Source organism: Lepidothrix coronata, unplaced genomic scaffold (assembly GCF_001604755.1).
Source record: "Lepidothrix coronata isolate B3197 unplaced genomic scaffold, Lepidothrix_coronata-1.0 Scaffold212, whole genome shotgun sequence".
In the NCBI taxonomy this organism is placed as follows: Eukaryota; Metazoa; Chordata; class Aves; order Passeriformes; family Pipridae; genus Lepidothrix; species Lepidothrix coronata.
The window spans coordinates 311,844-339,775 of record NW_016690392.1 but is presented as its reverse complement, the minus strand read 5'-3'; the positions used below and the strand labels follow the sequence as shown (position 1 = coordinate 339,775).

The 27,932-nt window shown below is 46.5% G+C and overlaps 1 protein-coding gene across 1 annotated transcript; it reads left to right on the top strand.

Moving 5' to 3' along the window:
• Positions 1-68: 68 nt before the first annotated feature.
• Positions 69-27,760, top strand: LOC108506287 (peroxidasin homolog). The gene is made up of 18 exons (XM_017833147.1): positions 69-156; positions 6,891-6,962; positions 7,222-7,293; positions 9,865-9,936; positions 11,457-11,528; positions 13,096-13,265; positions 15,346-15,463; positions 17,059-17,228; positions 17,712-17,984; positions 18,149-18,265; positions 19,912-20,070; positions 21,194-21,306; positions 21,605-21,761; positions 22,479-22,587; positions 23,364-23,521; positions 24,760-26,263; positions 26,728-26,862; positions 27,403-27,760. The coding sequence occupies exons 6-18, from the start codon at positions 13,136-13,138 to the stop codon at positions 27,758-27,760; spliced, it is 3,501 nt and encodes a 1,166-aa protein (XP_017688636.1). The 5' UTR covers positions 69-156; positions 6,891-6,962; positions 7,222-7,293; positions 9,865-9,936; positions 11,457-11,528; positions 13,096-13,135.
• Positions 27,761-27,932: the final 172 nt, after the last annotated feature.

Sequence of the window (27,932 nt, the reverse complement as noted above, 5' to 3'; positions counted from 1 at the left end):
GACTGTTGAGACTCAGATCCAATTATCTGAGCTGTAACACAGTGCTAACAGCCATAGGATTTCCAGGTCCAAGCTGGAATTCCTCAGTGAGGCAAACCAGCTTGTTTGGGAACCTGCACTGCACGACAGACATTTGTACATTCATGGTCCCAAACGGTAAGAGAAAGTCCAGGTTGTTTTTTTTCTGTCATACCTTGAGTGATCTGAAATCCCTGATCCTGTGGCAGTACCAGAGCTGAAGGAAGGAAGACCTGGGCAAAAAGGCAGTCAGTTGTTAAGTAGTTAATTGTAAGTAGTTTAGGAAGAGTGGGAATACAACAGGACTTTATCATAGAGACCTGTTCAATAGTTATCTTTTAAAAATCAAAATTTGCTAAAGATTGTTCCACTCTGTGTGTGGGACTGATTGGCCAAGTCATGACTGCAGGATGCTTCAAAGTACCCTGATTGTGGCCCAGGCCCCTGCTCATAGGACAGGTGGTCCACTAGTAGGCTGGTCAAAAACTTTATTACCAGTGATGCTGTTCGTCCAGAGCACCAGAACAGCCCATATTAGTCTCTCAAACAGCACCACGTGGTACTTAATTGCCAAAAATAATAGAGGGAAAGGATGCTTTGGGTGGATTTCTGTCATTTGAGATGGGGTCAGACAGGGTGATGAATGAGACTAAAATATGTAGAGAGAAAGTAGAGTCTGAGTCCATAGGGTTTTACCTTATCACAAAGCTCTCCTGAGGTCTCTTGATCTCCAGCCCTGCTCTTCCACCCCTGAAGCTCTCCTGAGTCGAGGAAACAAGTGGTTCCAGATGATGTCATCCCTGTGTGATCCAGGCAGATGTTTGGCAGGCAGCTTGCAGGACCACCAGGCGAGTTTCAGCTGAACCCTGGGGAAAATAAGGATGCTGGCAGGGCTTCACTTGGAGAGATGCTCCACCCAACCTGCCGAGCTTTGTGAGAGATCCCAGTTCCTGCCCTGCCTTGGGCTGGGCAGGTCTCTGGCACGTGCAAGACTTCTGCTTCTGTCTTTCTGACTCCTGACACTCTGCATAAAGCCAGATATAGATACACAACCTGATGGAGGAGGAAAGACCTATCTCTCTGTTTATGCTCCATGAATTTGTCCAGTTCTTTTTCCTTTCTACATCCACACTCTCCTAGACAGGGACCTCAAGGACAGCAAGTCCATGAACAGGTACTAAAGGCAGTTATGTACCCCCTAACATCCCTGATCTCATGATTTCAGATACCAGAACAATGTGTTTTCACAGATGGTGGGCAGACACTCCTGCTTTTCCTAAATACTGTCCTATGGCCATCGTCAGAGCTGGAATACTGGCCTAGGTGAAATGCTGCTCTGACAAAATACTGCATTTTTATATTTGAATTCTGAAAATCAACTGGATGTGTAATGGAAACATTTCCATTTAGATAGTGTTTCCTATGCTTAGTTGTATTTCCTGGTCTGGCCAGCACACTGGAAAAATCAGTTATTCTCACACTCGTAGCATTTAACTCCCAGGATGAGGAGCTCGATAACTGAATGGGAGAACATCAGACCTCACACCCCTGAAGCAAATTTCTCTCCAGGAACTTTGGTTTGGCCAATTCCCACATCAAAACTGATGAGACTGGAAGGATCTGCTGATGCTGCTTAGATGGCAAACTTTTGCCTGAGGACTTAGACAGGTCTTCAAGTGATAAAGAGAATAAATCATTTAAAATCCCTGAGAGACTTCCTGGGAAAGTTTGTCCAGAAAATTCGAAGTGGGATCTTTGGAGGATAGAGTAGTTCAGGTTCTACGTGCAGAGCTCTGAGCTTGCATCTTTCTGCCATGGGACTTAAATGTTCCATAAGCAAATAAATGTATCTTGAAGAGCCTTTTCTTACAAAGGCAGAGGAAGGGCAGCAGATTCTGGTGAAGCTTCTGTTCTGCATCTCCTTTTGGGCAGGATGGCTGTACTATATCCAAGTCTGACAGTTTGTAATCCACCCTGATAAGGAAGCCTTTGTAGCCTGCATTGGATGCAGGGAGGTGAGCTGGGAGCCTGTGTGGGTGTCCAGTGGGGCTGTTCAACAGTTCAAACCTTCCTCTGGCTCCTCTCTGCTTTTCCCTGGTGTGGGAGATTTGATAAATCACAGAGCACTACTTTAACATTAAAAACAGAAACCCTCTTTGTGGAAGAGATACAGTCACTGTGTGTTTCTGGCTGGGGACTCCTGGTACCAGCACCACAGGTTATCCTAAATCCTGCACCACTTGGAGATTCCTTGTTGGCTCTCTGCAATGTTGTGTGCACTGGAGAAGTCCTCTTGGGCTAAATGTCTTAGAGAGTTGTAAGATTTCCTCATCCCTTCCTATTGCCTCTGCTCAGTTCCTGTGCAGGTGTTGCTGAGGATCTCCTTGTGTATTTTTAAACTCTTAACATGTCCCCTTGGTAAAAGAGAAAAAAAAAAGGTAGAAGGGAGAGAGAGGCAAAAAAACCTCTTGTATGCCATCCACAAAATACCACAGCTCCTGGACAGCTGTTTTGCTGGAGTTTGCCAGCACTCTCTGCATCACTGAAGCCAACATTAGCTCAGAGCAGGTGTTGGGCTGTGGAAGAAAGAGAGCAAACATGCTACGAGCTCATGGTGAGGCACAGCCCCTCATTGCTTTCCAGTTTTTGCTCCTTTAGGTCATCTTTGGGTGGGGATGGATGATGACACCCCTGTGTAGCTGGTCCTTACACGCTCCCACAGGAGTCAGAACTCTGCCGTGTTGACCCAGTTGGTCCATCTCTGTATTTTCAAACCAAGACCATCACAGCCAAATAGTTGCTGCTGCTTGGGTCTCTCCAGCATCATCTTTAGAAACATCCAACCTAGTGACTAAAGCAGTAATTCTTAACTTCCCCAGCATGTATTTTGTTCTGCCTGAGGCACAGGCACCCAGGAGAACAGGGACCCTGTGGAGACCACGCTGTGTGTGCCTCTGCCTGGCCCTTTGTCCTGTCAGTGCCATTGCTCACATCACATTTCTCTTGCTGCTTGGGTGAGAGCAAAGGGCATTTTTGGCAAGCCCTGCAGCTCTGCTCTAGATGCCTGTGAAGGGTCTCAGGACGAACAACAGCAGTAACGTGGAGTGTCTGTGTTTTACCCTCTAGTAGCTCTTGAGAGAACGTGCTCCTGACAGCAAGGAGGGGATGTCAGAGTCTGCTTGGATCTCAGAATAAAAGTTCCTTCCTCAAATATGGGAAATGGCTATTCCAGATCATTCTGTCAACAAGGGAGAATGCACAGTTGAACATAAAACTCACTTTTTTCTCCCGCTTTAAATGCACTACATGATGATTTCTGTTAATGGTGTGAGGAAAAAAAATAGCTGTTATGTCACAATGACTGTAGCATGTGTTTTGTCACACAAAAAGAGGAAAGAGTACATGGTTTGAGTCTGAATTCTGTACTGTCACATCATTTAATACATTCTTCAAAAAACAGAAAACTACTCATTTAATGCAAGTTAAGCCTGTGCTTGGCAATCTAGAGAGAGGGTGGGGAAGAAGGAAGAGGCAGTCAGGACATAAAACCTAAAGGAAGCTGAATGTAAAATATTCTTTCTGGTGATCTGGGCCAGATCTCGTGGTGCTTGTATATCTCAAACATCCCAGAAGATTTTTTCAGGAATAAAACCTGTGTGATTAAGTACACCTACTTATTTGGAGCCCAATTCACCATCTGGCACGAAGGGAAATGCCACATCATTTTGCTAGGAAATGTGCTTCTGATACTTTTAATTTAACCTGTTTTGCTACAGGGTGTGCTTAAAATAATGATAATGATATTTCCAGCCTCTGTCTGCCAGAGCATTTATTCCCAGCAGATCTGGTTAGCAGTAGTGCTTCCAATCCTGTAAGGTTAGCAGGAATTTGGGCATTTTTGCTGTGGATTGCAGCTGGGATCCATAGCCAGGTCATGCCAGGATTTTGCACATTTCTCTGCCTGGATGAATTGCACAGGAGTCAAGGAGCAGACAGCTGTGCAGAAGCCATCCAAAGTCTTTCTAGGAGCCAGATGTGCTGTGTTGTCTATGGATTTCTCTGAAAGCAGCATTTTGGAATATGTGGACTGTGATGGACTTCATGAATTATCTCACTTTCTAATGTTTTCCAGGACTTATCCTTCCATTACAATGGGGAATCCTGACACAGGAAGCAGAGATGGCTTCTTCCATGCTCTTTTTATTCTTTAGTCAGGCAATGAACAAATTTCTAAGTATCAGACGATGAGATAAGAGGCCTGTGGACTGCTTGCCATCTGAACTTCCAGAATTCATCTTATTTGGCTGCATCGCTGATTACACTCTCTTGCACTGTCCAAAACAGCCAAGACAACAAAACAGACTAGGTTAATGCTTTTAAATAGCCCCAAAATGCAGTCAGACAGCATGTTGCAATTTGAAATCCCGGTGGACATCAGTTCTGGCCTGAGCTCCTTGCACAAAAGATAATGGTGAGAAAAGGAGTCCAGACCACGGTGGTGTGTGGGGCTGCTCAGGCTGTTGGTGTGACCCTGCTCCAGGACCTGCTCACCTGGTCACTGTGTCCTGTCCCTCGTGAGGGGAGCGGCCGATGCCGGTTGCGTGGCAGGATCCAGGTGCTCACATCCATGGGAATGACATTGGTGCTGGCACTCACCTGTCAGCCCATCATGCCCTCAGAAGTGGGGCCAAGGATCAGATAACAGAGAACAAGCTGCCTTTGTCCTGCCCTGGCAAAAGATGAAAGTGTGCTGATAGAACCAAGGAAGGAAGCCGGCGCGGCTGGGCCCTGTGTTGTCTTTGTGCCGTGGGTAAATAGATAAAAGCCCTCTCCTGCACTGCTCTCAGGCAGTTACTTCCAGTGCTTGGGTGTTCAGTCACCAAACAGACCTTTGGGTTGGTGTTCAGAGACTGTATTTCCACTCAGCAGAACTGGCTGTCAAAGCAGGATCGTGTGTTCCAAGGACTTGACATCATTTTTGCTTCCTTATGAGGGAAATAAGGCTGTTTGACCTCAGCCATGTGTATTGAGCCATTGCTCCCACCTGTGCAGGAACTCTCCAGCAACTTTCTGCCTTAACCTCTTCAGGCTGCTTGTCCCCAACCCGGTGATGTGCAGTTTGGGAGTGGCACCCACATCCACGGCATCTGGGCAGCTGATCAAGGGAGGGCAGTCAAATCGAGAATGATGAGGTTTTTCTCAAACCCTTATTATCTGATTTCCAAAGTTCTGTGCACTTGAGTTTATCACGTGCTTTTTGGGCCCTTAATGTAATTCTCCACCTGAGAACAAGCTGGTAGAAAGCTGGTGTGACTCAGGTGCCTGGTGGGAACTTGTGAACCTGCCATCACACATGTGTATTTCTGTCATCTTTTATCTTTTCTGTCATCCCTGAGGTGTTTGATTTTATCCTCATCTTCTTTTCCCACATGCTTTCTACCATTTCTCCCCATCTCTTTGTCTTTTCTCTCCATCATTTACCTGCATGAACTGGTTTTCCCAGGTGGAGACCTTGGCTAGTAATGACAGAGGCTGGCTGCTCTATTTTCTCTGGAAAAGTGGGACAGAAGATTAGGCTTTACTGCTGGGAAAGTGCTGAACTGTCTTCTCAACTGCTGCCTGGTGGCAGGTCGTTCCTGAGGAGCAGAATTATCACAAAAATCAGCTTGTAAAATAGAAAATGCACATTTAGTGCATGTATTAAATTTGACCCAGCGTTGTGAGGTCTGGCTGCTTGCAGAGGGAATTGCACTTTTTCCTACAATGGTAGAAAAAGAAATCTTTGCAGCACACGGTCACATCTCTCCATCCACAACTCCATTTAGGAATTTTAAAAATTAGTGTAGCTGATAAAATCCTTGCTCTGGGCTATTCAGCTCTAAACTCCACCAGCTCTGAGCTTCACCAGATCTGCAATCAGTGGGATACCGCAGCGACAGACCCACAGGAGTGCGGTTGGGCAGCCACGATGAATAGCTAAATTCATATATTAAAGAGCTATTTATAAGTGATTTATTGTCTTTGCTCGGTGTTGGGCTTGGCAGTGGCTGCAGAAGAGGTTTTTGTAGCGTTCAGCTGTGTGGTTACCACTGCTGCACAGCGTGGTTCTTACAGGGCTGAGCTGTTTCTGGTCCTTGGCACCGGCCATCATTTGCATGCACAGTCATGGCAACTGCACATACAAGTCAGAGATTGCTTTCCAGTGTGATGTGGTCCATAGGTTTTTTATTAAAATCTGGCACAAGGCTCCCTAGATCGAAAGAGGCTGTCTCTGAGTAGCCTCAGGAGTCAGAACTGAATTTATTTCTTTCTCATTTGCAGATATTGGTTTACCAAGTGATTAGAACAAAGCTGTTACCATTTTATAGCTCCTATAACTCCACTGTGAGCTGATGCTTTAAACTACATTTGTACTCTTAAAAAAACTGTCTCTGCACTCCCCTGCTCCCAGGTTGAACACAACCAGGCACCTCCAAAAACCAATGTGGTTGTACAAGAGTGGCGGCAATGATTTAATATCCCCCTCCCTTCTGCCTCCTTCTGCCTGTCTCCCTTCCCCTCATCCCTTTCCTGGCCAAAATTGTAACTTGGGGCTGAAAACCACTGTGGCAAAAAGTGGTTTGAACAAAAAGCCTGTGGCAAAAGACTTTGAACACTGTACATATTGGAAGCACTTGGCACCTCTGGGTAAGAAACCTTCTCATTGATTTGGCTGGTGTGAATACACAAACTTTGATCTGCTAACCCTTTAAACCTTAAATTCTCTGACAAGCAAGCTCAGGAATTTTCAGTGGGCATCCGAGAACAGAAAAGCCACAAATCTCACATGTGCTCGATTCACCACTTGTATTTTTCTCTCTTGATTTGAACAGGCTGCTGAACAATAATCAGATAAAACAAATCGTGAGAAGATCCTTTGAAGATCTGGAGAACCTGAAATACCTGTGAGTTGGTAGCTCAGTATTTTCTTAACCACTTTAAAATTTACCAGCCCGCTTGTAATGTTTGCCAGCCAAGGACATATTTTTTTGTGTTTGGAGTTCCTGGATGTTAATGTCAGTGTCAGAGGTATGAAACGTTGCCCTTGAATCCAACCAACAAACTCTGCTTCGACTTGAGGTTCATTATTGTTTCCTTTGTATTTTTAGAACACAGCTGCTGATGAGTTGGCCTAATACTTTTTCCTTTCTCTCCTTTTGAAAGCTACCTTTATAAAAACGAAATTCAGAGCATCCAGCAACATGCCTTCCACGGGCTCCATTCCCTGGAACAGCTGTAAGTACAGATGAGCCTTGCTTGCTGTGTTTCCAGATGTGGAGAGTACCAGGCACTTTAGCAAGGGGTAGGATGAAGCTTCTGTTTGATCAGCCAGATTTGCCAGACTACACTGGGTTAATCTGAAAACAGTTGGTCCCAGCACTGATTTTGGTTAGTAAATACTGAGGTCTCTTCCTGTAGGTTTTTTCCTGATCCTAAACCTCTGGAGCATAGGAAGAACCAGGTGTGCTTCTGATGCCCTTTATGTCCAAGGACCTTATGATGGGAAGAGACAGGGATCTGCAGGATGTCTTGAAGCAGCAGGCAGCTGGCCTGCTGGGTTTGTTCTGCTGGGACTCCAGGAGCAGAGGGCTGGATCTGGCCCTTTACTTGAATTGAGGGGCTGCTTGAGTTTCTCTCTTACCCAAAGCTGTGCTGGGAAGGAATGGATGAAGTGCTGGGGCAGACAGGTATTTGTGGGAGCTACCAGGATGGTGATGCTCATACGCTGTAAAGCATCTGGAAATTGCAATGGGGGAAAATGATAGATCCAAACAAAAGAAGTGATGGCCTTCCAACCTGGCCCTGAACATTTCCAGGGATGGGGCAGCCACAGCTTCTGTTGGCAACCTGTGCCAGGGCCTCACCACCCTCACAGGGAAGAATTTCTTCTTTATTATTTATTCTTCCTAAATATTTTAATTATAGGAATTATTTGCCTCACTGAAGAAGAGAAACTAAAGGTGAAATCATTCTGATTTGTGCATTGTCCCCAACAGCAATGTTTATAGGGCTGGAATATAAGTAAAGATTTTGCTGTAAAAGGGATAGGATCCAGCTTGTTCTCCATGCTGACAGCAGAAGTGGAAATGGGAAGTGTCAGGCAAGCCTAACAATAGGTGTGTGTGTGTGTGTGTGTAAAATATGGTTTTTCATCAGCCAACTGAGCAAGGATGCCTGGGAGAAAATATAGGAAGCCAAAACTGGCTCTAAGCTGAGCTTAGAGAGCTGGTGCTGGCAGCAGGGGTATTTCAACAATGAGCATTCCAGACTTGGTGTCACGAATAAAAGAAAAAAAACCAAAACCAAGCAAACCACAAAACCAACAAACAACCCTCTGAAAGCCCCATCTGTTTTCAATCTCGGGCGGGCATAGTTCCAGAAGAATTAGCTTTGCTCAAATCCTACCCCATTTTCCTGTCACCCCCAAGCCAGCTTTTCAAGAAAAAGTACAGCTCGATTGATGGGCAGTATCAGATGGTTTCCTCAAGGTCCAAAGCAATTTCAGCAGACATCTGAGCCTGATTAGAGCACGCACATCTCTTCCCCACTGTGACCCTCCAGTGCAGAATCTGAGTCACCGTCTCCCAGTTTGCGCTCTGATACTGGACCATTTATCATGAATCCTTCCATTACAAATCAAACAGCCATGTGGAGGCTTAGGCAATTATTTCTCAATGCAATCAGCTACAATAGCAGAATGAGTATTTGTAGATCTGTGATTAATCTGTGTCTGCTGTGAAATTTATGCCTGTGTAAAATAAGAGGGAAGAGTTTAGGCAGCTTTGGAACCATAAGAAATGCATCTAAAGGTCAGGAACATGTCAGTTGTGGTGGTGAATGTCACAGCTCATGAGAACAGGCAGTGCCAGGTATTGTGAGTTGCTCTGCAGACCCCAGGTTTGCTTTGCTGATGACAAGGGGTGACCTGGGACACAAGGTCTCCCAGGCCTCTGGAATAGCAGGTCACACTTTAGGTTTTAGTGGAACTAAAACCATAAACTTGTATCAGCAAGAGCTGGGCTGTTCTGCTGATGTGCTGTTTAGATCTAAGTGTTCCAGGTGACTGCACCATCTCTGTTTCTGGGGGCTGTGCCTTCTCTCCACAGAACACAGCAGCCCCACACCAGCCATTCGGAGATGTTTCTGCTCCTGCTGGGTGGGTACACGTGCTGGGAGCCCCTTTTAGAACCACACACAAATGCAAGTTGGAAAAGACCTTTGGATATCTCCAGTCCCACCTTCAGCAGGGACCAATTTCAAAGTTTTATCAGGCTGTTCAGTGCCTTTTTCTACAAATTAATCCTCAGCAAGCTCATTTTCCACTCAGAAGTGTTGCAATTCCCAGGCTGGCAACAAATGCCTCGTAGTAAGGCCATTTCTTCCTTCCTGACAATCCAAGGATATGTTGGGAAAGACAGGGAAAATTACTGTACAGTACCTGGATGGGAGCAGCTGCTGCTGGGTCTCCATGAGCAGTAGTTTCCTCCTGACCCTGAACAGTGCAACAGGCAGTTCACAGTGATGGTGGTCTTGGTCTTCAGAGAAAAACAAACTGGCAAATCTATCCTTTTTTTTTTCCTGTCTCTGTTTTAGTTTATTAAGAGAAAGAGTAAATAATTGACAGGATAGGGAAAAGCCACGTTAGCCACTGTGTTTGATCTGGAAAGCAGAGACACTAAAGTGGATTCTGGCTTCTCAACATCTGCCCTGAGACAGTGTGGTGACCAGCTGGGGGGGCATTGGTGGATTGATCTGGAAAGATCTTCTGTCTTTTAAATTGCAATCTGTATGATTTCTGTGTGACAGGTACCTGCATTTCAACAACCTGGAAAGTCTGGAGCTGGAGACTTTTAGTGACCTGCCTAAACTTGAAAGGCTGTAAGTAAAGATGGGACATTTCTTGGGAGTAAGGGGGTGAGGAGAAGGGAGAAAACTCCTTCTTTTTGTGTAACAGTTTTGGTAGCATGAAGTGAGATCTTCCAAATGGAGGGAAATGCAAAAAGAAACTTCTTTAAAGAAGGAGATTTTACATACTTGCCAAGTAGATGGGTGACTGAGGACGTGAAGGGAATTTCCCCTTTTATGTTATGTTCAGGTTTCCGTCTAAACAGGGGTAAATCTGCAGAAAGCCCTAGAGCTGGCCAAGCCAAGTGAAATTTTACTCTGACCATAAGGTCAGCAACATTAGTCACTGTTGGGCAGAGTGTGCAAAAAAAAAAAAAAAGGGGATGGAAAAGGGATAAAGTCAGAAAAAAAATCTAACAAGAAAAACACGTATCCTTCTTGAAAGCAGTCGGGAAATGGAGTCCTGTGTCTCCTGCTCCCCAGGATTGCTTCTAGTAGTAATGTAGCCACTAGGACAACAGACCATGTGGTGTTCCTGCTCCATGGAGAAACCAGCAGACCCTTCTGTGCTGTGTGGAAATGTGCATTATATCCATACGTACCAGGGAAATAAAATCGTGGGATCCCGCACCCTTAGGAAAATTCAGACCTGGATCAGTGCATGGCTGATCTCAGACACTGTATTTGATCCAACAAAAATGCTGGATTTAAATTTTAAAGGAAGGTTTGTCAGCCTGGTTTTGTCAAGCAACCAGGCTGAACTTGGGTGCACACGTGTGTGTGTGCAGACATTTGCACTCAAGCTGTGCTGCTTTTGTGTTCTCTCCTGTTCTACCATCTCCAAAATTTGCTTCGTATCTTTTATGAATGGTCTCTTATTAGTTTTAGATGTAACCAACATAAGTAAATTTCCCCATCATTATGGGAATGGGAAGTTAATTATCCCATCTTGTTCCCCACTGATGCATTTTCATGCAATCAGGGTTTTTACCTAAGAACTGGGGAGTGCTGTCTGTGGGCTAAGACTCTAAAAATGAAAATTTTCCTCAGTTTTGTTCAGAGATAAGCCCAGCTTGGGCAGCTGTTCTCTGAATTAGATTTACTCATGAGTTTGGGTTAATAACAACACTGAGTCTAAGGCATGAGTTGTCTAACTTCTCCTGGAACCATCCTCCAGTGGCTGCCCTTGTAAAGTTGTCATGTCATCTGCAGGGGGGAAAGAAAAGGTCCCCCTGGAGCTGACCCAGGCACAGAACACAGAGGGTGCGTCTGGTCTGGGATTTCGTGCCCTTTCTCCTCCCTTTGCAGAGAAACTTTAAGGTTCCAGTTAAACCTGTTACATCACATCTTGAGTCACCATTTCCAGCCCACACCCGCTCTCCTCTTTGGCATATTGCATCGTACCCACAGACGGGTGAAATTCCTGCAGCTCATGGAAACAAACACGGAATGTAAAAACTGAGCTGCGGTTAAACCGAGTTCTGACCTGGGATGTTGTCACCCCCGTAGTGCAAATACTGGATAATGTTTTGGCTTGGCTTCTCCCATTTCAGATTCTTGCACAACAACAAGATTTCCAAGATTCATCCAGGGACATTCTCTCAACTGGAATCCCTCAAACGGCTGTAAGTAAAAAACATTGCCTGCGAAGAGCACTTGTTTATCTTCGATCAGATGGCCAGGACCTGAGGAAGAATGTGCCTGGCTGGCAAAGCTTTCAGTTGTTGCACTTCTAAGGCCACCGCTAAGTTTATGAAACAGTTTTGGTTGGACCTGAAAGCTTATTTAACCAGTTAGAAGTTTCTTTATCCTAGTGGCTAATTATAATCAGCTTACAGCTTAATAATGCCACAGGAATGAGCGTTCCTGGAAAGTCTTCACAACGGTTTGACCCCGTAAAACATCCTTGAAAAATATGGAAAGTGCAGGTCACGGATATGACCTCGATCATGTCTGTAGATCAGTATCTAACCTGGAAGGAAAAATCATAGTCGTAAAAGAAAAGGCTTGTTTTCTAGATTGAAAATAATCAGAGTGGTGCCAAGGTGCATGATTCTCCTTCCATGCAGGAATTCCCCAGTGTGTTATTCCCACATAACCTGGCTGTCTCGTAAGCTTACTTCTTTCTTGCTTAAACCCCCAGAGCTTTGCTTTGGTTTTATGATCTCTGGAAACAAATTCTATGATGTGTTTGGGGGAAAAAAATGCAAAAGGTAGAGAATTTTGGTGTCCTGCCATGATTTTCAAGTGCAATAAAATAATGTTTCTCACTGCAGCCCTCAGTGATTTCTGCAAGCAGGTAAAATGCTTCACTTCTCTTTAACAGGGAAAAACTTGTGAAATGCTGTCTGTAGGTGTCAGAGAAAAAGCTGGGATGTCTATAAAATGTTCTGTCATGGCCTTGTGTGAAATCTCACATTCTCAAATATGTGACCCTGAAAGCATTAGACCTTTCTTCCATGGTTTTGTTGTTTTTTGTTTTCTTTTTTGGATGGCTCAAACCCATTGATTGTAAAACTGTCAGTGGGGAAGGAAGCATGAACTAATCCCCCTGTAGTCCTTATTTATCCTTATGGATAGCGCTGCTCGTAGGAATGAGGTCAGTGGAGGGAAAGAGTGTGGGTGCACTGGGAGGTCACTGGAGCTCCATTCCACATGGTTCAGGCTTATGTTGCAGTAATAAAAGTTCTTATGGTTGTGCAGAAATGCTACAACCTCTCACAGCTGGTCACAGAAAGGGACTGACCTGGTGCACACAAAAAACAAGGGGGAGGTTTTGGGGGCTAAAAGAAAATGGAAAACTGTAACAGAGTCAGTGTTACCTGCTGTTCTTATAGAATTCAGTAAAGGCTGAAATTTCCAGGGGGAAACCCTAATATATCAGTGTCTTTCTTTGCCTCAAATTAGGCCAAAAATTCATAATCCAGTTTAAGTGAATTATTTTCATTTGAAACTGGAATTGGTAATGTTAGTTTTTCAATTAAATCCTTCTGCTTGGATAAGCATCCTATTTAACTGTCACAGGGATGAGATACCTCAAACTTTATTTGGGATATGATCAAATGCAGGGAAAAACAACCAGGTGCCCCCTTCACTCCCAAGGACTGTTCCCCTCCTGTGTCCTGGCCTCCAGGAGGTGGCTCAGCGGTCGGAGGCTGGGAAATGAGCTGCCCTTTTCCTCGACCCTTGCAGGCGGCTGGACTCCAACGCCTTGTTTTGTGACTGTGACTTGATGTGGTTGGCTGAGCTGCTGAAGAAATACGCCGAGCAGGGCAGCATCCAGACAGCTGCCACCTGTGAGGCTCCTCGGGACCTGCACGGCCGCTCCATCGTCACCTTGACCGCCCAGGAGTTCAACTGCGGTGAGCCAGGCCAGACCCCTCCACCGGCCACCCTCAGCCCATGGAGCTGGGCTCTGGTCTGGGAATTGCTTCCTCCACCCCTTTTCCTCCCTCTAGCGTCTGTCTTCTTCCTCCTTTACTGCTGAAATGGGAAAATCTCAGGGGGGTTGCTGAGTTGTTGGGATAACGCAGAGAAAGCTGACAGTCATGGGGGGGGTTTGAAGTCAGCTCTGTTTTGGCTGGCAGGTGTTGTCCTGGGTTTTTAGGTAGAGTAGGGATGGTAAAGGATCTGCTCCATCCATGGCTAAACCAGTAACCAGAGGAAATATCCCACATTAGGCTGAACAGAAGGGGAACACTGGGAGAGCTGCAGTTGGCTGGAAACACAACTGGAAACCTATGGGAGCACATGGTAGATATGTAGCTGAATGCTGTGTTTTACTTTGGTGTGGTGTATGGCACTTGTTAGGCTGTTATTCCTTAAATTTAGAATTTTGAATTAGGTTTTGTTCTGAAAAATTCCAAAGTTAAATATTTTATATAGAAAAAGACAAAACTCTGATTTTTAAGTGGAGGTTGGCACAATGTTGATTGTAATTCCCTGGTACTTCACTGCTGGTAGAATCAGTTTGAGAAGTTCCCACTCACTCAGGCTAGCCATGAAAATCCCTCCTGGATATGCCAGTCCAGCTGTGCTGTGTGTCAGATGTGTGAGCTCAGCTGGATTTAAAAGAGCTGTCCCTTGAATTCAGCTTTTCTCCTATGATTTCATTATTTTTTTCTGAAAAGTCTTGACCATTTCACAGCTTAATTTAGGGCACAGCCATGCAAAAAGTTGAATTGGCACAAGTGGTTCTGTGACCTCAAGGGAGCAGGGAATAGGAAGGGTCTAGGGAAAGCAGCTGGAGACACATGGAATGGGATCTGCTGTGAGTGGCTGTGCCACACAATAAGTGCCACAGTACAGCTGTTAGTGCAAATTTGTTCTGGTTTAGGCATGGGCTGACAGCGGGATGTCTGTCAAATTAGCCAGAGCACCTGGTGGGAAGATTTTGCTGGCACTGGGTTTTTGTGCTGGTGTTGTGCCAGCTGGGAAAGGCAAGTGATCCATAATTCAGCACAAAGCTCTAACGATGCAGGCAGCTGATATCTGAGTCAGTCCGAAATCTGCTGGCACCATTTGACCCTCAGCTGTGAGCAGATGTGAACCAGAGGGGTAAATCTGCACTGGGTCAGCACCTTGTACTCTGGGGCTGTGTTGGGCTTGGTCTGTGCTGCTGTTGCCTGTGGGGATCAGTTCATGAGCCACTGACTTGTGGTCTAAGGAGTAAGGACACTGACCTTCTGCTGGAGGAGGTGGCAGGTTCTCAATTTTAGGAATAATCCCTCTGGTTTCAGTGGATTGCTGGTAAGAATGTAGATTGTTAAATGGGTAAACATTCCCTGAATCAAGAACAAGCACTGCAGAGCTTGTACATAAATTCCTCCCTGTTTTAGCACATCCTTTCAATGTTTAACTCGCTTAGTACAACTTAAAGTGAAGCACACAGTGAAAGGCTTGGCTGGATAGGGCTGGTGAATTAGGGATGTAATGAATGAAATCCTGTTGGGAGGGAAGTGGTGTGGTTTGCAGGGAGCTGGCACTGTGTTCAGGTGGAGCAGGCAGTTGCTGAGAGCAGCAGGCTGCCAGGGACAGAAAAACAACCCAAATGAGGATGCCACTGACTTCTTTGCTTATTTTGGGAGATACAGGGGCCAACTCTTGGGGCAGCTATGATGAACCAGTGTACATCCAGATCTGGTTTTCTCAGTGCTGTCAGAGGTTCTAATACACTGCCCAAGAAACTGGGAATAGGAACAACCACTTTGATTCTCCAGGGCTTTTAGCAGGCTCAGATGAATGATGCTATTCCCTCATACATTTGGTGTTAGTGAGAAGTTTTGGGGTGGCTCTGAGTGGACACCGTTGTGCCTGGGGCTCTGCTGGTGCCTGTTTTGGGGCATTGCAGGATGGGTGTTGTGTGACCCACTCTGCCCTGCTTGGGTTGGAGGTGGTTTTGTGCTGCTCTGGACTGTGTTCTGTTCAAATGGTGTTTTGCAGAGAGGCCTCGAATAACCTCAGAACCCCACGATGTCGATGTCCTCTTGGGAAACACAGTTTATTTCACCTGCAGGGCAGAAGGAAATCCAAAGCCTGCGATTATTTGGCTGCACAACAAGTAAGTCTCACGCAATGAGCCCTGGGGTGGCAAAGGTTTTCAAGCACTGAGCTCTTCAGTGCCTGCCTGTAATTACAAAAGCTGTTTCACACTATGCTTAAAAAAAAAGAAAAGAAAGGAAAAGAAAAAAGAAATGGCTGTTCCATGGGTTGTATTTACCTTCCTTTTAATAGCATTCTCTGGTGACCACGTAATCCAAGTGATGTTTTCATCTGCACTTGAAATATTTCATCTGCATTTGTAATGGATTCCAAGAGCTTATAACTTTCCTATAAACATGCTCTGCAGGCTGAAAGCAATTGTCTTTTGATCAGGGAAAAAATAAAATTAGTGTTTCATGTTGCTCTAAGCCACCATGCTTGCCATTTGTTAACTGCTGAATTGCTTCTAGTCTCTAGGTTTTTCACACAAAGGCCAATCGTGCTGGAGAATGGGGGTTTTTTTTTGAAGAGAAAAATTTTTGTGCTGCACTGAAAGACAGAATTTGCAAATCAGTGTATAGGTTATCCTTCTGTACAGAAACGCTGAAAAAGTACATGGCTGTGCTAGATGCCAAAGTGTTCTGGGAAATGCTACACAATAAAATATTTTGTGCTCAAGCAGCTGCCCACTGTGGAAGTGAAGTTGCTTTGCTGTTTTACGAGCTTCTTGTCTGGTGGAGCCTGAGCAGGGCTCGGTTATTAATAAAAATGATCAATGTGTGCTTCTTCAGCAAACCCCCCACCAGGCAGAGTTTCAGCCCAGAGCAAAAGTTTATGGCTGAGTTAAGTCCCCCCGGGAAGGAAGGTTTTGTTAGGGAAATGCTGGCAGGCTCCCAAAGACAGCATTGTAAGAGGGGTAATGATAATAAATGTTCCACGAACAAGATATGACTGGAGTGAGGAGGCATCAGGGGAATTAAATAAATGCCCAGCAAGCATATTAGTTTGCATAGTGGGTTCAGCCTTTGTCCTAGGGGGACAAAGGTCCCTTCTCCCTTTTCAGTCATCTGCAGCCATCCAAGATTCCTTCGTGCTGGGACAAATGGGATGCAGCACTGGGACCTTCTGCCACGGGCTGGGATCCAGGAGTTGCAGGTTATTGCAGAAAGAAGGAAGATGTTTCACAACTCTCAGGCTGGGTTGGAGTCCAAGCTGAGTTGGGGTCCCCTGGTGACTTACTCAGAGCTTTTTGCTCCCTTGAGGCCTTTGAGCCTTGACTTTGAATAGAAGTGGCTGCACACAATAACAATATTAGTTCATTATAATGTTTGCACTTAGAAAGTAATGAGAACAGGCTTTCCAGGCAGAGATGCCCTGACAATAGCAGCAGTGCTGTGGCATGGGAACAGTGTGCTCTCCTGATGGGCTGTAAATGTCATATGTAATCAGTGGTGAGAGAAAAAGCAGCACACCCAGGGAGCAAATCAGAGCTGGAGCTGCAGTTCAGTGCTGTGAATCAGAACTCTTGCTGTAAATCTCATGAAGTCTCAGAATACCTCCAAGAAACACCAACTTACTGCAATGCAAGCAAAGCCCCTGCCCCTCCCAGCAGCTTGAGGGGGACCACCAGTGTTTACTCCTTCCAGATTTTGCCCGTTTGTGGCTGTTTTTCAGTAATAAGATTGACATGAAAGATGACAACCGCCTGAACCTGTTGCAAGATGGTACCTTGATGATCCAGAATACCAAGGAGTCGGATAAAGGCGTCTACCAGTGCATGGCCAAGAACATAGCTGGGGAGGTCAAGACACAAGAAGTTGTGCTGCGCTATTTTGGCACCCCATGTAAGGGAGCTTTGTGCACCCCTTGATGACCCAGCTCGGGTTGGGGATGGGAGTGGAGCTAAATCAGAGTTAGTCACAGCTTTGTATGTGCCAAGATGTTCTGAGGGAGAGAGTATCTAACAAAGCAATGACTTTGAGATTGGCCTGAGCTTAGGGGGGTTCCTTCACTGTGGTGGGGAAAGGGATTTAGGGATTGAAGGTGGCTTGGGACTGGGGAGGGAGTTTAAGTCTGGCAGGAATTCTGCAGCACAGAGTTATCAAGGGTGAAGGGGACATGAGAGAGGGGATGCTCCAGCACTAGGTGAGCGGGTGTGAGGAGGTGGTAGGAGGACTTAGTGCTGGGGGCATCGCTCACAGCGAGGATTTGGAGGTCAGGGAAGAGCCAGGTGACTGTTAGCTGGGTTGCATGAGGAGTCCAAGCAATTTCTGCCTGCAACCGAGCAGGCAGCAGAGCTGGTTTCTAAAGCACTCGTTTCCTTCCAGCCAAGCCCACTTTTGTGATCCAGCCTCAGAACACTGAAGTGCTGATTGGGGAAAGTGTCACCTTGGAGTGTGGAGTCTCTGGGCACCCCCACCCTCGCATCAGCTGGACCCTTGGCACAGGCTCTCCTTTGCCTCAGGATTCCCGTTTCACTATCACCAGCTCTGGAGGACTCTTCATTCAGAACGTCACCTTCTCGGATCAGGGGCAGTACAACTGCAATGCCACCAACTCCGAGGGCTCCATCCAGGCGACAGCAAGGATCATCGTGCAAGGTGAGGAGTCCCAGGCTGATTCTGTGACGTTCTGTGACATTTCTGGGGCACAGTGTTTGGTCAGCAGGGTGTATTTAAGCCCTGTGACTGGTTCTGCTCCCGTGAACTCCCCGAGTTTGCTGCCTGAGTGTGTCCTGCTGCTCAGTCGTTGCTTTCCCCTCCAGATTCTCCCAGGTTTCTCGTCATTCCTACTGATCAGACAGTAACTGAGGGACAAAGCGTGGATTTCCCCTGCTCTGCTGAGGGTCACCCTCCACCTGTGATTACCTGGACAAGGGCAGGTACTGCCTCACTTGACTCGTGGTTTCTCTCTCTCGTGCCATCATCCATGGGATGTGGGTGGGAGCAGCTGAGCTGACGGTCCAGGGTGGTGACTTGCAGTGGTGGCACGGGACAGATGGTTATCAGCACAGGGCTAGTCACACTGGGAGGTGTGTTATAGATCACCAAGGATGATGTTAAGCAGTGAGGAAATAGCCTCTTGTGCCTTTGACACACAGAATCAGAAGGAAGGAGTGTGCTGGTTTCCATCAGCATGAAACCCGTGGAAAGCCTCAAATTTCTTTCTGCAATGACTTCCTACCTCCTTTGAAAAGGCAAGGTCTGTGCACTCCAAGTCAGTGGGTGTCAGTCACAGAGTTGTTTGGGTTGGAAAAGACCTCTAGGGTCATCAAGTCCAACCATTAACCCAACACTGCCATGTTAACTGCTAAAAACCATGTTCCTACATGACACATCTACCTGTTTTTTTGAACACTTCCAAGGGTCATGATTCCACCACTTCCCTCAGCAGTATCACCATGTGCCAGCTCTCTGTCATTGCCATTGATTTGCTGCTCTTGGGGAGCACATTGCAGAAGAGCACCATTCACTGCTGACACACCTCGGAGTTTTCTTTTAGCTTAGGAAGAAGGACTTTGGGACAACAGGTGGTGAACTTTTAAAGTCTCAAATAATTGTTAGTGCTGGCTCCACTGAACTGATCTCATCCAACACTTTCTGGGACAGAAGCCAATAATACTTGGCCCAGAGGTACTCCAACTTTTCCTTATGCTTCACAAGCCATAATTAATGGTTTAGTGCTGTGGAGAATTCATGGGTGTTGTATTCCAGCTTCCACAGCAATGGCCCTGGTGCAGAGTTAAGAAGGACCAGCTGAAATTCTGCTCTGCCTGCATGTCCTCCATCTCCTTTAACCTGTTTTACTCCACTTCCCAGAAAATATATTTTAGAGATGTGGAAAGGAGCACAGTGACAAGAAGTAAGGTTGACAACTGCATTGGAACTAGGTTTGTACTCAGCAAGCCAAAAATTAAAAATCAACCAGGCTTTGCACTGCTTTCATGTGCTAAAAGTAAGACAAGAGAAGGACAAGTGATGGAGCATTGCTTGTCTCAAAGCCACTTTTGACTGTGTGGGGATTTTGGTATTTAGGATGAATAAATAAGAGCCCTTATTTGGAGGGGAAAAAAAATAAGTTGCCAAAGTGAGAAGTTTTAAGAATTTTGTTTGGGTTTGGTAAAGCAGTTTAGTTTTCAACTTTTCTTCTGAAATAGAGAAAATGTTGAAACAACAGTTTCCGAACTGAAGAAAATCACGATAACTAATTCAAAAAGACAATTCTAAATGTTTCTGTTTATTTGATGAAACAGCCAGTTTGGATAATTGAGCACTTATTTGCTGTCCATCAGGTATTACATAATCTGCAGGTTGCACTAAGAAAAGACTTAGGAGGAAAGAAAAAGGGTTCCAGCTCCTACCCAGCTGCTCAGACGAGAAAATTTGGTGTGATAAAGATGGCATTTCAGGGTGGCTGATGTTGGGAGGGAAACGAAATTTGTAACTATCATGCAGATCCCTCTAGTGTCGGGATGGGAAACGTCACAGAGACATTCACAGAGAATTAACAAACTGCTTGTTTGCCCAGGTGGGCCTTTGCCAAACGACCGGCGGCACAGCATCCTCTCCACGGGCACCCTGCGGGTGCTGAGGGTGGCTCTGCACGACCAGGGGCAGTTCGAGTGCCACGCCATCAGTGCCATCGGGGTCAGGACCCTCCCGGTGCAGCTCTCGGTCACCCCACGAGGTAAAAAAGGGCTGGCAAAAGTTCTGGTGAATAACGCACTGTCTGACCAGGCAGGGAATTGCCCTGTCTGCCGTGGGATGGGATTTTGCTTTTCCATGAGAGCTCCATCAGCTGGTGGGAAAAGTTAAGAGAGGTTTGCAGAGTGCCGAGGTTTGTGAATTGGAAGGAGCCGCTTCGGTCTGGGAGTTGTCAGGAAGAAAATTATTTTGGCAAAGGAAAACCGTATCATTTACAGAAAAGTGTATGAATTAAATTCTTACTCTTTTTTTTTTTGCCATTTTTAAGTTTTGTCTCTCCCATAGAAATAATTTTAAAATTCTTTTTAAAATAAAATAGTCTGCAAAACAAAATTATTCCTTCTCAGGAACGTTTAACTCTGGCTCCAGATACATTTGTCTTAAACATTACCTGCCAGGTCATAGGTTCAGCTTAAAGTTAGGTATTCTAAAATCAAGCCTCTGTAAAATACAAGCCACAGAGGAATATTTTTCCTTAATTAAGCTTAATTAAAGCTTAATTTTTTCTCCTTTTTTTTAAAGCTTTTGCTTAGTTTTCTTTTTGCTCCCATATAAATAATTGTTCTAAGTAAGCAAACTTTCCTATTTGTTCACAAACATAGTAGAATGTTACTGATGGCAGACTGGAGGGTAGGACACTATCTAGAAGCATGAAATCAGTGAAGCTTCAAGCACAAAATTCGCAGAATATTTTAAGACCAGCAAGATCAATATAATTATTTTATCTGTCCTGACTAACACTTCCAGAGAGCCTCATCTGATAGTGCCTGAATCAAGTCATGATCCCTGTTTCAGCTAGAGCATCCTTTCTGGAAAGGCTTTGAGTGAATGGTTATAAATGACTCAGCACATTCCTGTGTAATTGCCCCAAGTAGAGACTCAGAGGAGCAGAAAATAATGAACATCAATTACATAAATAAATGAACAGAGAGCTTGGTAGCAAGACAGAGAGCACAGGGTGAGCTGTCACCCCTCTGCAGAGTCCTTTCAAGAGCAGGAGGAGCCCAGCCCTGCTTTGCCTCTGCTGAAAGGTTTTACACTCAGATTTCTCTATTTTCTTTGGTGCATTTCTTGCCCTGGTGACTTCTTTCCCCTGTGTTGCACAGTGATACCCGTGTTCCTTCAGCCCCCCCAGGATGTGGTGGCAGAGACAGGCCAGGATGTTGCCATTACCTGTGCTGCCCAGGGAGACCCACGGCCCACCATAACCTGGGTCAAGGTATGTGGAGATTTCACGTGCTTGACGGTCACTGGGGAGCAGGGTGGCTCCTCTGGGAGGCATTTAACAACTCTCTCCTTCAACACCTTTCCACCTTCACTGGTTACATCAGTCTGTGGGATAAAGACTGACATTTCCTTGGAAGGCTTTCTGGTTTCGCTGGAAGAGCAATGCTAACATCTGGTGGCCACTTTTGTTCATCACATCCATCTCCGGGTTTGCTGAACAGGCTGAGGGCTGGGATGGGGGGGAGCTTTCCATCCACTGACACATTTTCTGTCTTTTGGTGGTGCAACAGGAGGGTATCCAGATCACAGAGAGTGGCAAGTTCCATATTGGCCAAGATGGGACCCTTTCCATTCAGGATCTTGGCGTGGCTGACCAGGGCAGATACGAATGCATAGCAAGGAACCCCTTTGGCTTCACCTCCAGTGCCATGCAGCTCACCATCACCGGTACGGCACCTCCGCTGCTCCTTCACAAACTTATCCTGATCTCCTCTAAGGGGGTGCTATGCTGTGTTGACATCTACACTTTGGACAGATAATTATACAAGAAATTGCTTCCTTAGCCTCTTTTCAGACAGGTCCCTTGGATCAGGGTTGCTCCATTGTCACAGCCCCCACACCTCCCGGCTGCCCCTTGCTGTTTTCTCAGCTGAGCTGCAGTTGCTCCCTGCAAAGCCAAAGGTGTTGTCTTAAACCTCCTCCTGCAAGCCCAGCTGACAGTGTATATGTAGTTACTGCCTCTGCTTGGAGGGAGAAACTAATTAAAAAATGTGCCAACTTGCTCACAAATCGTCATCTGACTGTAACCTCGTACACCGGGGCAGGGAGGAGCAGAACAACATTGTCACTGCAAATGCAGGGGTTTAAATACTTGGTCAGTCATAGAATCACAGAATCACAGAATCACAGAATCACAGAATCACAGAATCACAGAATCACAGAATTGTTGGGGTTGGAAAAGACCTCCAAGATCATCAAGTCCGACCTTTGACCAAATACCTTCAATGGGGATGGGAAAGAAGTGGCTGGTTTCAAGCTCCTGCCCCAGGCGTTAGGGAAGGTGCAATGGATAAGGAGGAGTGCACTGATTTTCTTGAACTTGGAAGAGCAATTAATATCCAAGTAAATTTAGGGTATTTTGTTCTTTCTTTCTGCTTTGGAAAGCCACGGACGTCGGTCGGAGCGGTGACACGTTTGTAGCCACGTCGCTGCGGGAGGCCATCAGCAGCGTGGACCACGCCATCAACTCCACACGCACCGAGCTCTTCAGCAAGTAAGTCTGTGAAGTGCCCTGATCTCAGACTTGAGGCGGAAAAGTGATAAAAAAAGTGACAAACGAAGCTTTCTCCAGCCTCCTTTTATCGTTGACAACCCGCAAATGAAAGCTGCGGTGTTGTTTCGAGTGTTGGAGGTTCGAGCTGCACCACGTGTAAGGTGGTGAGGATGTGACGGAGCTTCCCAACAGGCATTCGGGATTCTGGAAAAATGAGATGCACGAATATTATGCCTCTTATGTCACTTCTATCTGCGATGTACATTTTGTCAGCTGGGGCTGGTTCTGGAGATGGTGAATAGGAAAGAAAATAATCAGCCTAGTCATTTTATAAATGCAACTGACTTTGTGCAGGGTGAACAGAAATAATAATATAACAGTTCTAACCATTTCTTCAATAAAAAATGAATTCTCGAGTGAATGGCGATTCCCTCTTCTTCCACCCCAATATATGTTTTCCTTGAAAAGATGGATAGTTTCTATTAAGCCCCAAACCCTCTGGGTTTTAGCTGTTGAAAAGTGAAAAGTAAATTACTATCGCAGGAAAAAAACAGAGATGTTGAGGGAATTAAATATGTGCATTTTCCTGGGGAAAAATATCCTTTCTTTAATCATCTGCCATGTGCAGGCAAGTCACGTTGGTCTATGCACTAGTTTGGGGGCCAAGCACCAGACCAGACTTAGGGCCCGACTATTGCTGCCTGTAGAGTCTCATTGCCCCGAGCAGATTTGATTAATTTTAATGTTCCTGCATCACTTTTAATTCCTGGAAACAGACGTCCCAAGACACCCAATGACCTCCTGGCTCTCTTCCGCTACCCCCGGGACCCCTACACCATCGAGACAGCCAGGGCAGGGGAGATCTTTGAAAGGACCTTGCAGCTGATTCAGGAACACGTGCAGCAAGGGCTCATTGTGGATATGAACGTCACAGGTGGGAGAGATTTCATTTCCCTTCTTAATATTGTGCATAGGTTGAAGTGAAAACAATGACGTGTAAATATCCAGGAAGTTTAAAGGTGTACCAAAAATCCAGACAAATGTTGGGTATATCAAGAAATGTGTTTTCTGTGTTGCAATTCTTTTTACATCTCAGGGTTTTCCTAACAACTGGGAGGCTGATCTTGCATTCACCATACCAGCTTGATAGTCAGGAAACTGTTTCAGTTCCCCATTTCTGTAAAGGTTTCTTGGCTGGCTATGAAAGCCCCAATCTTTAAAAAATATTTATCCATCTAACTCATAAAGGAGTACCTTTGTGGGTCTGAAGTTCAGACCCACAGCAGCATGGTCCCAGATTTTCCTGCCCTCCACGTAGCAACAAGAAAATTACTGTGGATTCTGGGGTATTTGGGTGCTGTAACAGAGAAAGGGGGATATCACTCTTCTGTCTTTCTACTGCTTTGACCTCTTAGCTATAAACTCAGGTGCATTTCAGCCACTCAGGTTCTTTTTATCAAGGCAGGGTAGCAAGGAACAAAGCAATATAACACCAAAAATACTTCAGTAAAGTCCAAGCATCCACTTCCTCGATCTACAACAGACATTCCCGTACACTGCATGTTTCTACCTATACGTGTGAATCATCATGTAGCAGGCATGTGTGTTTGGGGCCTGTAAATATTTTTTCCTGCCTGGATGTATTCCAGAGTGCAAGGAGTCTCTTTCCAGGTGGCAGGTCTGGTCTGGGCTGGTTGGACTGCCAGCCTCTCCTCCTTATTGCTCTGTCAGCATCCCCACAGTGCAGCATTATTCAGCGCTTTCACACAGCGCAGCGCCCTGGCAGTCACCCATGGCTTCCTGCTGCTCGTCACGTAGAGTCTGGATGGGTGATGGAGCTCGTGGTGGCAGTAATAACCCAGAGAGCCATAAAATAAACCTAGAGTGGAGACCGAGACCACCCCCACAGTTTGCTCTGCCAGTCACAACATTTGTGATTTCCAGCTCTGTGCAGTTAATACCAAACTCTTTTCCCTTTCTATTTTTCTTTGTGGGCCTGACGTGCTTCCTCTGCTTTCCTTAAATTACGTTGCAACACCACACTCAGGGATCTGGCCTCCCTGTGCCCATCCTGACAGTCCCAGCAGTGGCTTTCACACGCAGAGCCCTTACATGGAATAGTGGGAACCAACAGGTGACAGCTGACCTGATGCTTTGCCTTTCCCATTGCAGGCTATCGCTACAATGACCTGGTGTCCCCTCACTACCTGAACATGATTGCCAACCTGTCGGGCTGCTCTGCCCACCGTCGCACGCCGAACTGCTCCGACATCTGCTTCCACAAGAAGTACAGGACCCACGACGGCTCTTGCAACAACCTCCAGCACCCAATGTGGGGTGCGTCTCTCACAGCCTTCCAGAGGCTCCTCAAACCTGCCTACCAGAACGGATTTAACCTTCCCCGAGGGTTTTCCTTGGCAGAAGATGCCAGGGATCTGCCCCTTCCTCTACCTCGCCTCGTCTCCACTGCCATGATCGGGACTGAGACCATCACCCCCGACGACCAGTTCACGCACATGCTCATGCAGTGGGGCCAGTTTCTGGACCACGACATGGACCAGACGGTGGCAGCCATCAGCATGTCCCGCTTCTCGGACGGAGCACCTTGCAGCGAGGTGTGCAGCAATGACCCGCCGTGCTTCTCCGTCATGGTCCCCGCCAACGACCCCCGCGTGAGGAACGGGCGCTGCATGTTCTTCGTGCGCTCGAGCCCGGTGTGCGGCAGCGGGATGACCTCCCTGCTGATGAACTCTGTCTATGCCAGAGAGCAGATCAACCACTTGACGTCTTACATCGATGCCTCCAACGTTTACGGCAGCACGGAGCAGGAGTCGCGGGAGCTGCGGGACCTGAGCAGCCAGAGCGGGCTGCTGAAGCGCGGGCAGGTTGTGCCCAGCTCGGGGAAGCATCTCCTTCCCTTTGCCGTGGGGCCGCCCACGGAGTGCATGAGAGATGAGAACGAGAGCCCCGTGCCGTGCTTCCTGGCAGGAGACCACCGTGCCAACGAGCAGCTGGGTCTCACGGCCATGCACACGCTGTGGTTCAGGGAGCACAACCGCGTCGCCACGGAGCTGGCCGCCCTCAATCCCCACTGGGACGGGGACCTCCTGTACCACGAGGCACGGAAGATTGTGGGTGCCCAGATGCAGCACATCACCTATGCCCAGTGGCTGCCCAAGGTCCTTGGGGAGGCGGGGATGAAGATGCTGGGTGAGTACAAAGGCTACAACCCCAATGTCAACGCGGGGATTCTCAACGCCTTTGCCACCGCTGCCTTCCGCTTCGGGCACACCTTGATCAACCCCATCCTGTACCGGCTGAACGAAACCTTCCAGCCCATCCAACAAGGCCACATCCCCCTGCACAAGGCCTTCTTCTCCCCTTTCAGGATCACGCAGGAGGGGGGGATTGACCCCCTCCTCCGTGGGCTGTTTGGGGTTCCTGGGAAAATGCGGGTCCCCTCTGAACTCCTCAACATGGAGCTGACAGAGAAACTCTTCTCCATGGCACACTCTGTCTCCCTGGACTTGGCTGCTATCAACATCCAGAGAGGGCGAGACCACGGCATCCCACCCTACAACGACTTCAGGGTCTTCTGCAACCTTTCATCTGCACAGGAATTTGAGGACCTCCGAAATGAGATAAAGAACTTGGAGATCAGAGAAAAGCTCAGGAGGTACTGTAGCTTGGATGTGGAAGCATCAAAATGACTGGAGATCAGTCAGTGAAAAGTTTTTGCTCCTCCCAGGACACCCATGGACTAACCTTCCCAGATATTGCCACCCACAGATGTTAAGATAGGGTAATAGCTATGATTTAACAATGGGGTAAGACAAATGAGGTCTCTCCAAGTGATCAGTCTGGTTCTGGGTGGAATGTTGTCAGGCACTGCTGTGGTGTAGTTTGGGAGCAGATTGAGCCTTGGAGCTATTTTCCAGTCAGACTAAACCGTGTCCTATCTGCCCTGGCTGCCTCTTTCCAAGGCAGGCCTTTATCCCATTGTCTTTCAGATAAAACCCTTATAAATATTGTCCAGATGAGTTCCTGGCATACAAATTCCTATGTTGGTATCAGATTTATATTACCTCCACTCTTTGATAGACTTTTAACTTTTTTTTTTTAATATCTGTTATCGTGCAGTTTATATGGAACTGCCAAAAATATTGACCTGTTTCCAGCGCTGATGGTGGAGGATCTTGTCCCTGGGACCAGAGTTGGACCAACACTGATGTGCCTGTTAACGACGCAGTTCAGAAGGCTGAGGGATGGAGACAGGTATTGACACTGGAGTCATCCCAAATTCTTTGGTATTCTGTGTCGGGGGTTTCGCTCCTTACAGGGAGAAGCAGAATCTGTAATTTTTTTATTATTTATTGTGCTGTGATATGAAGAACAGTCCAGTGCATTTGCAAAAGGACTTGTCACAGTTACTGTCAAGGTGTTCATTTGTGATTTAATGATTCTCATTCCACTGAGGAACACTGAGCATCATTGAGGATGTGTCCAATATCTCATGAAAATGCTAGCAAATGTCTGCAGGAGCTTCTTTTTAATTCCTGTTTGCTGTTTGTGTGAATGAGACACGTCTTTGCCTGGTCATGCACTTAGGGCAGGAGCACGGGGAGGTTTGTGGGTTCAGAAAAGGCCTTCTGTGTCTGCAGCCACCTGACACCAGAGCAGGAGCTTCTCTTGAGATGGGCTGTGCTGCAACACAGATGTCAGGGAACTCTTTTTCCTCTCTCAGCCTCCCTCCCTCCCTCCCTCCCTCCCTCTTCTCTGACTCCTGAGTCACGGTGTGATTGCAACCCACTGCAGATTTTGGTATGAGAATCCCGGAGTCTTCACGCCGGCGCAGCTCACTCAGATCAGACAGACGTCCCTTGCTCGTGTCATCTGTGACAACAGTGACCACATCCAGCAGCTGCAGAGGGATGTCTTCCGGGTGGCATCGTACCTGCAGGGCATGGTCAACTGTGAGGAGATCCCTGCCGTGGACCTCCGCTTGTGGCAGGACTGTTGTGAGGGTAAGGAGCAGGCTGTTCTAGCACCAGCTGACACGGGGGTTGCTCTGCGTGGCATTTGTCACACGCCATCAGCTGGTGTGAAATTGCAGCTGATCTCCTGCTACACCGGGAGAACCTTGTGTCAGCAAATGGGTGCAAATAGAATATAGGATAGAATAGGAATGGAATAGAGTAGAGTAGAATTAAAATGGAATGGAATAGAATGGAATAGAATGGAATAGAGTAGAGTAGAATTAAAATGGAATGGAATGGAATAGAATAAAAATAGAATAGAATAGAATAGAATAGAATAGAATAGAATAGAATAGAATAGAATAGAAT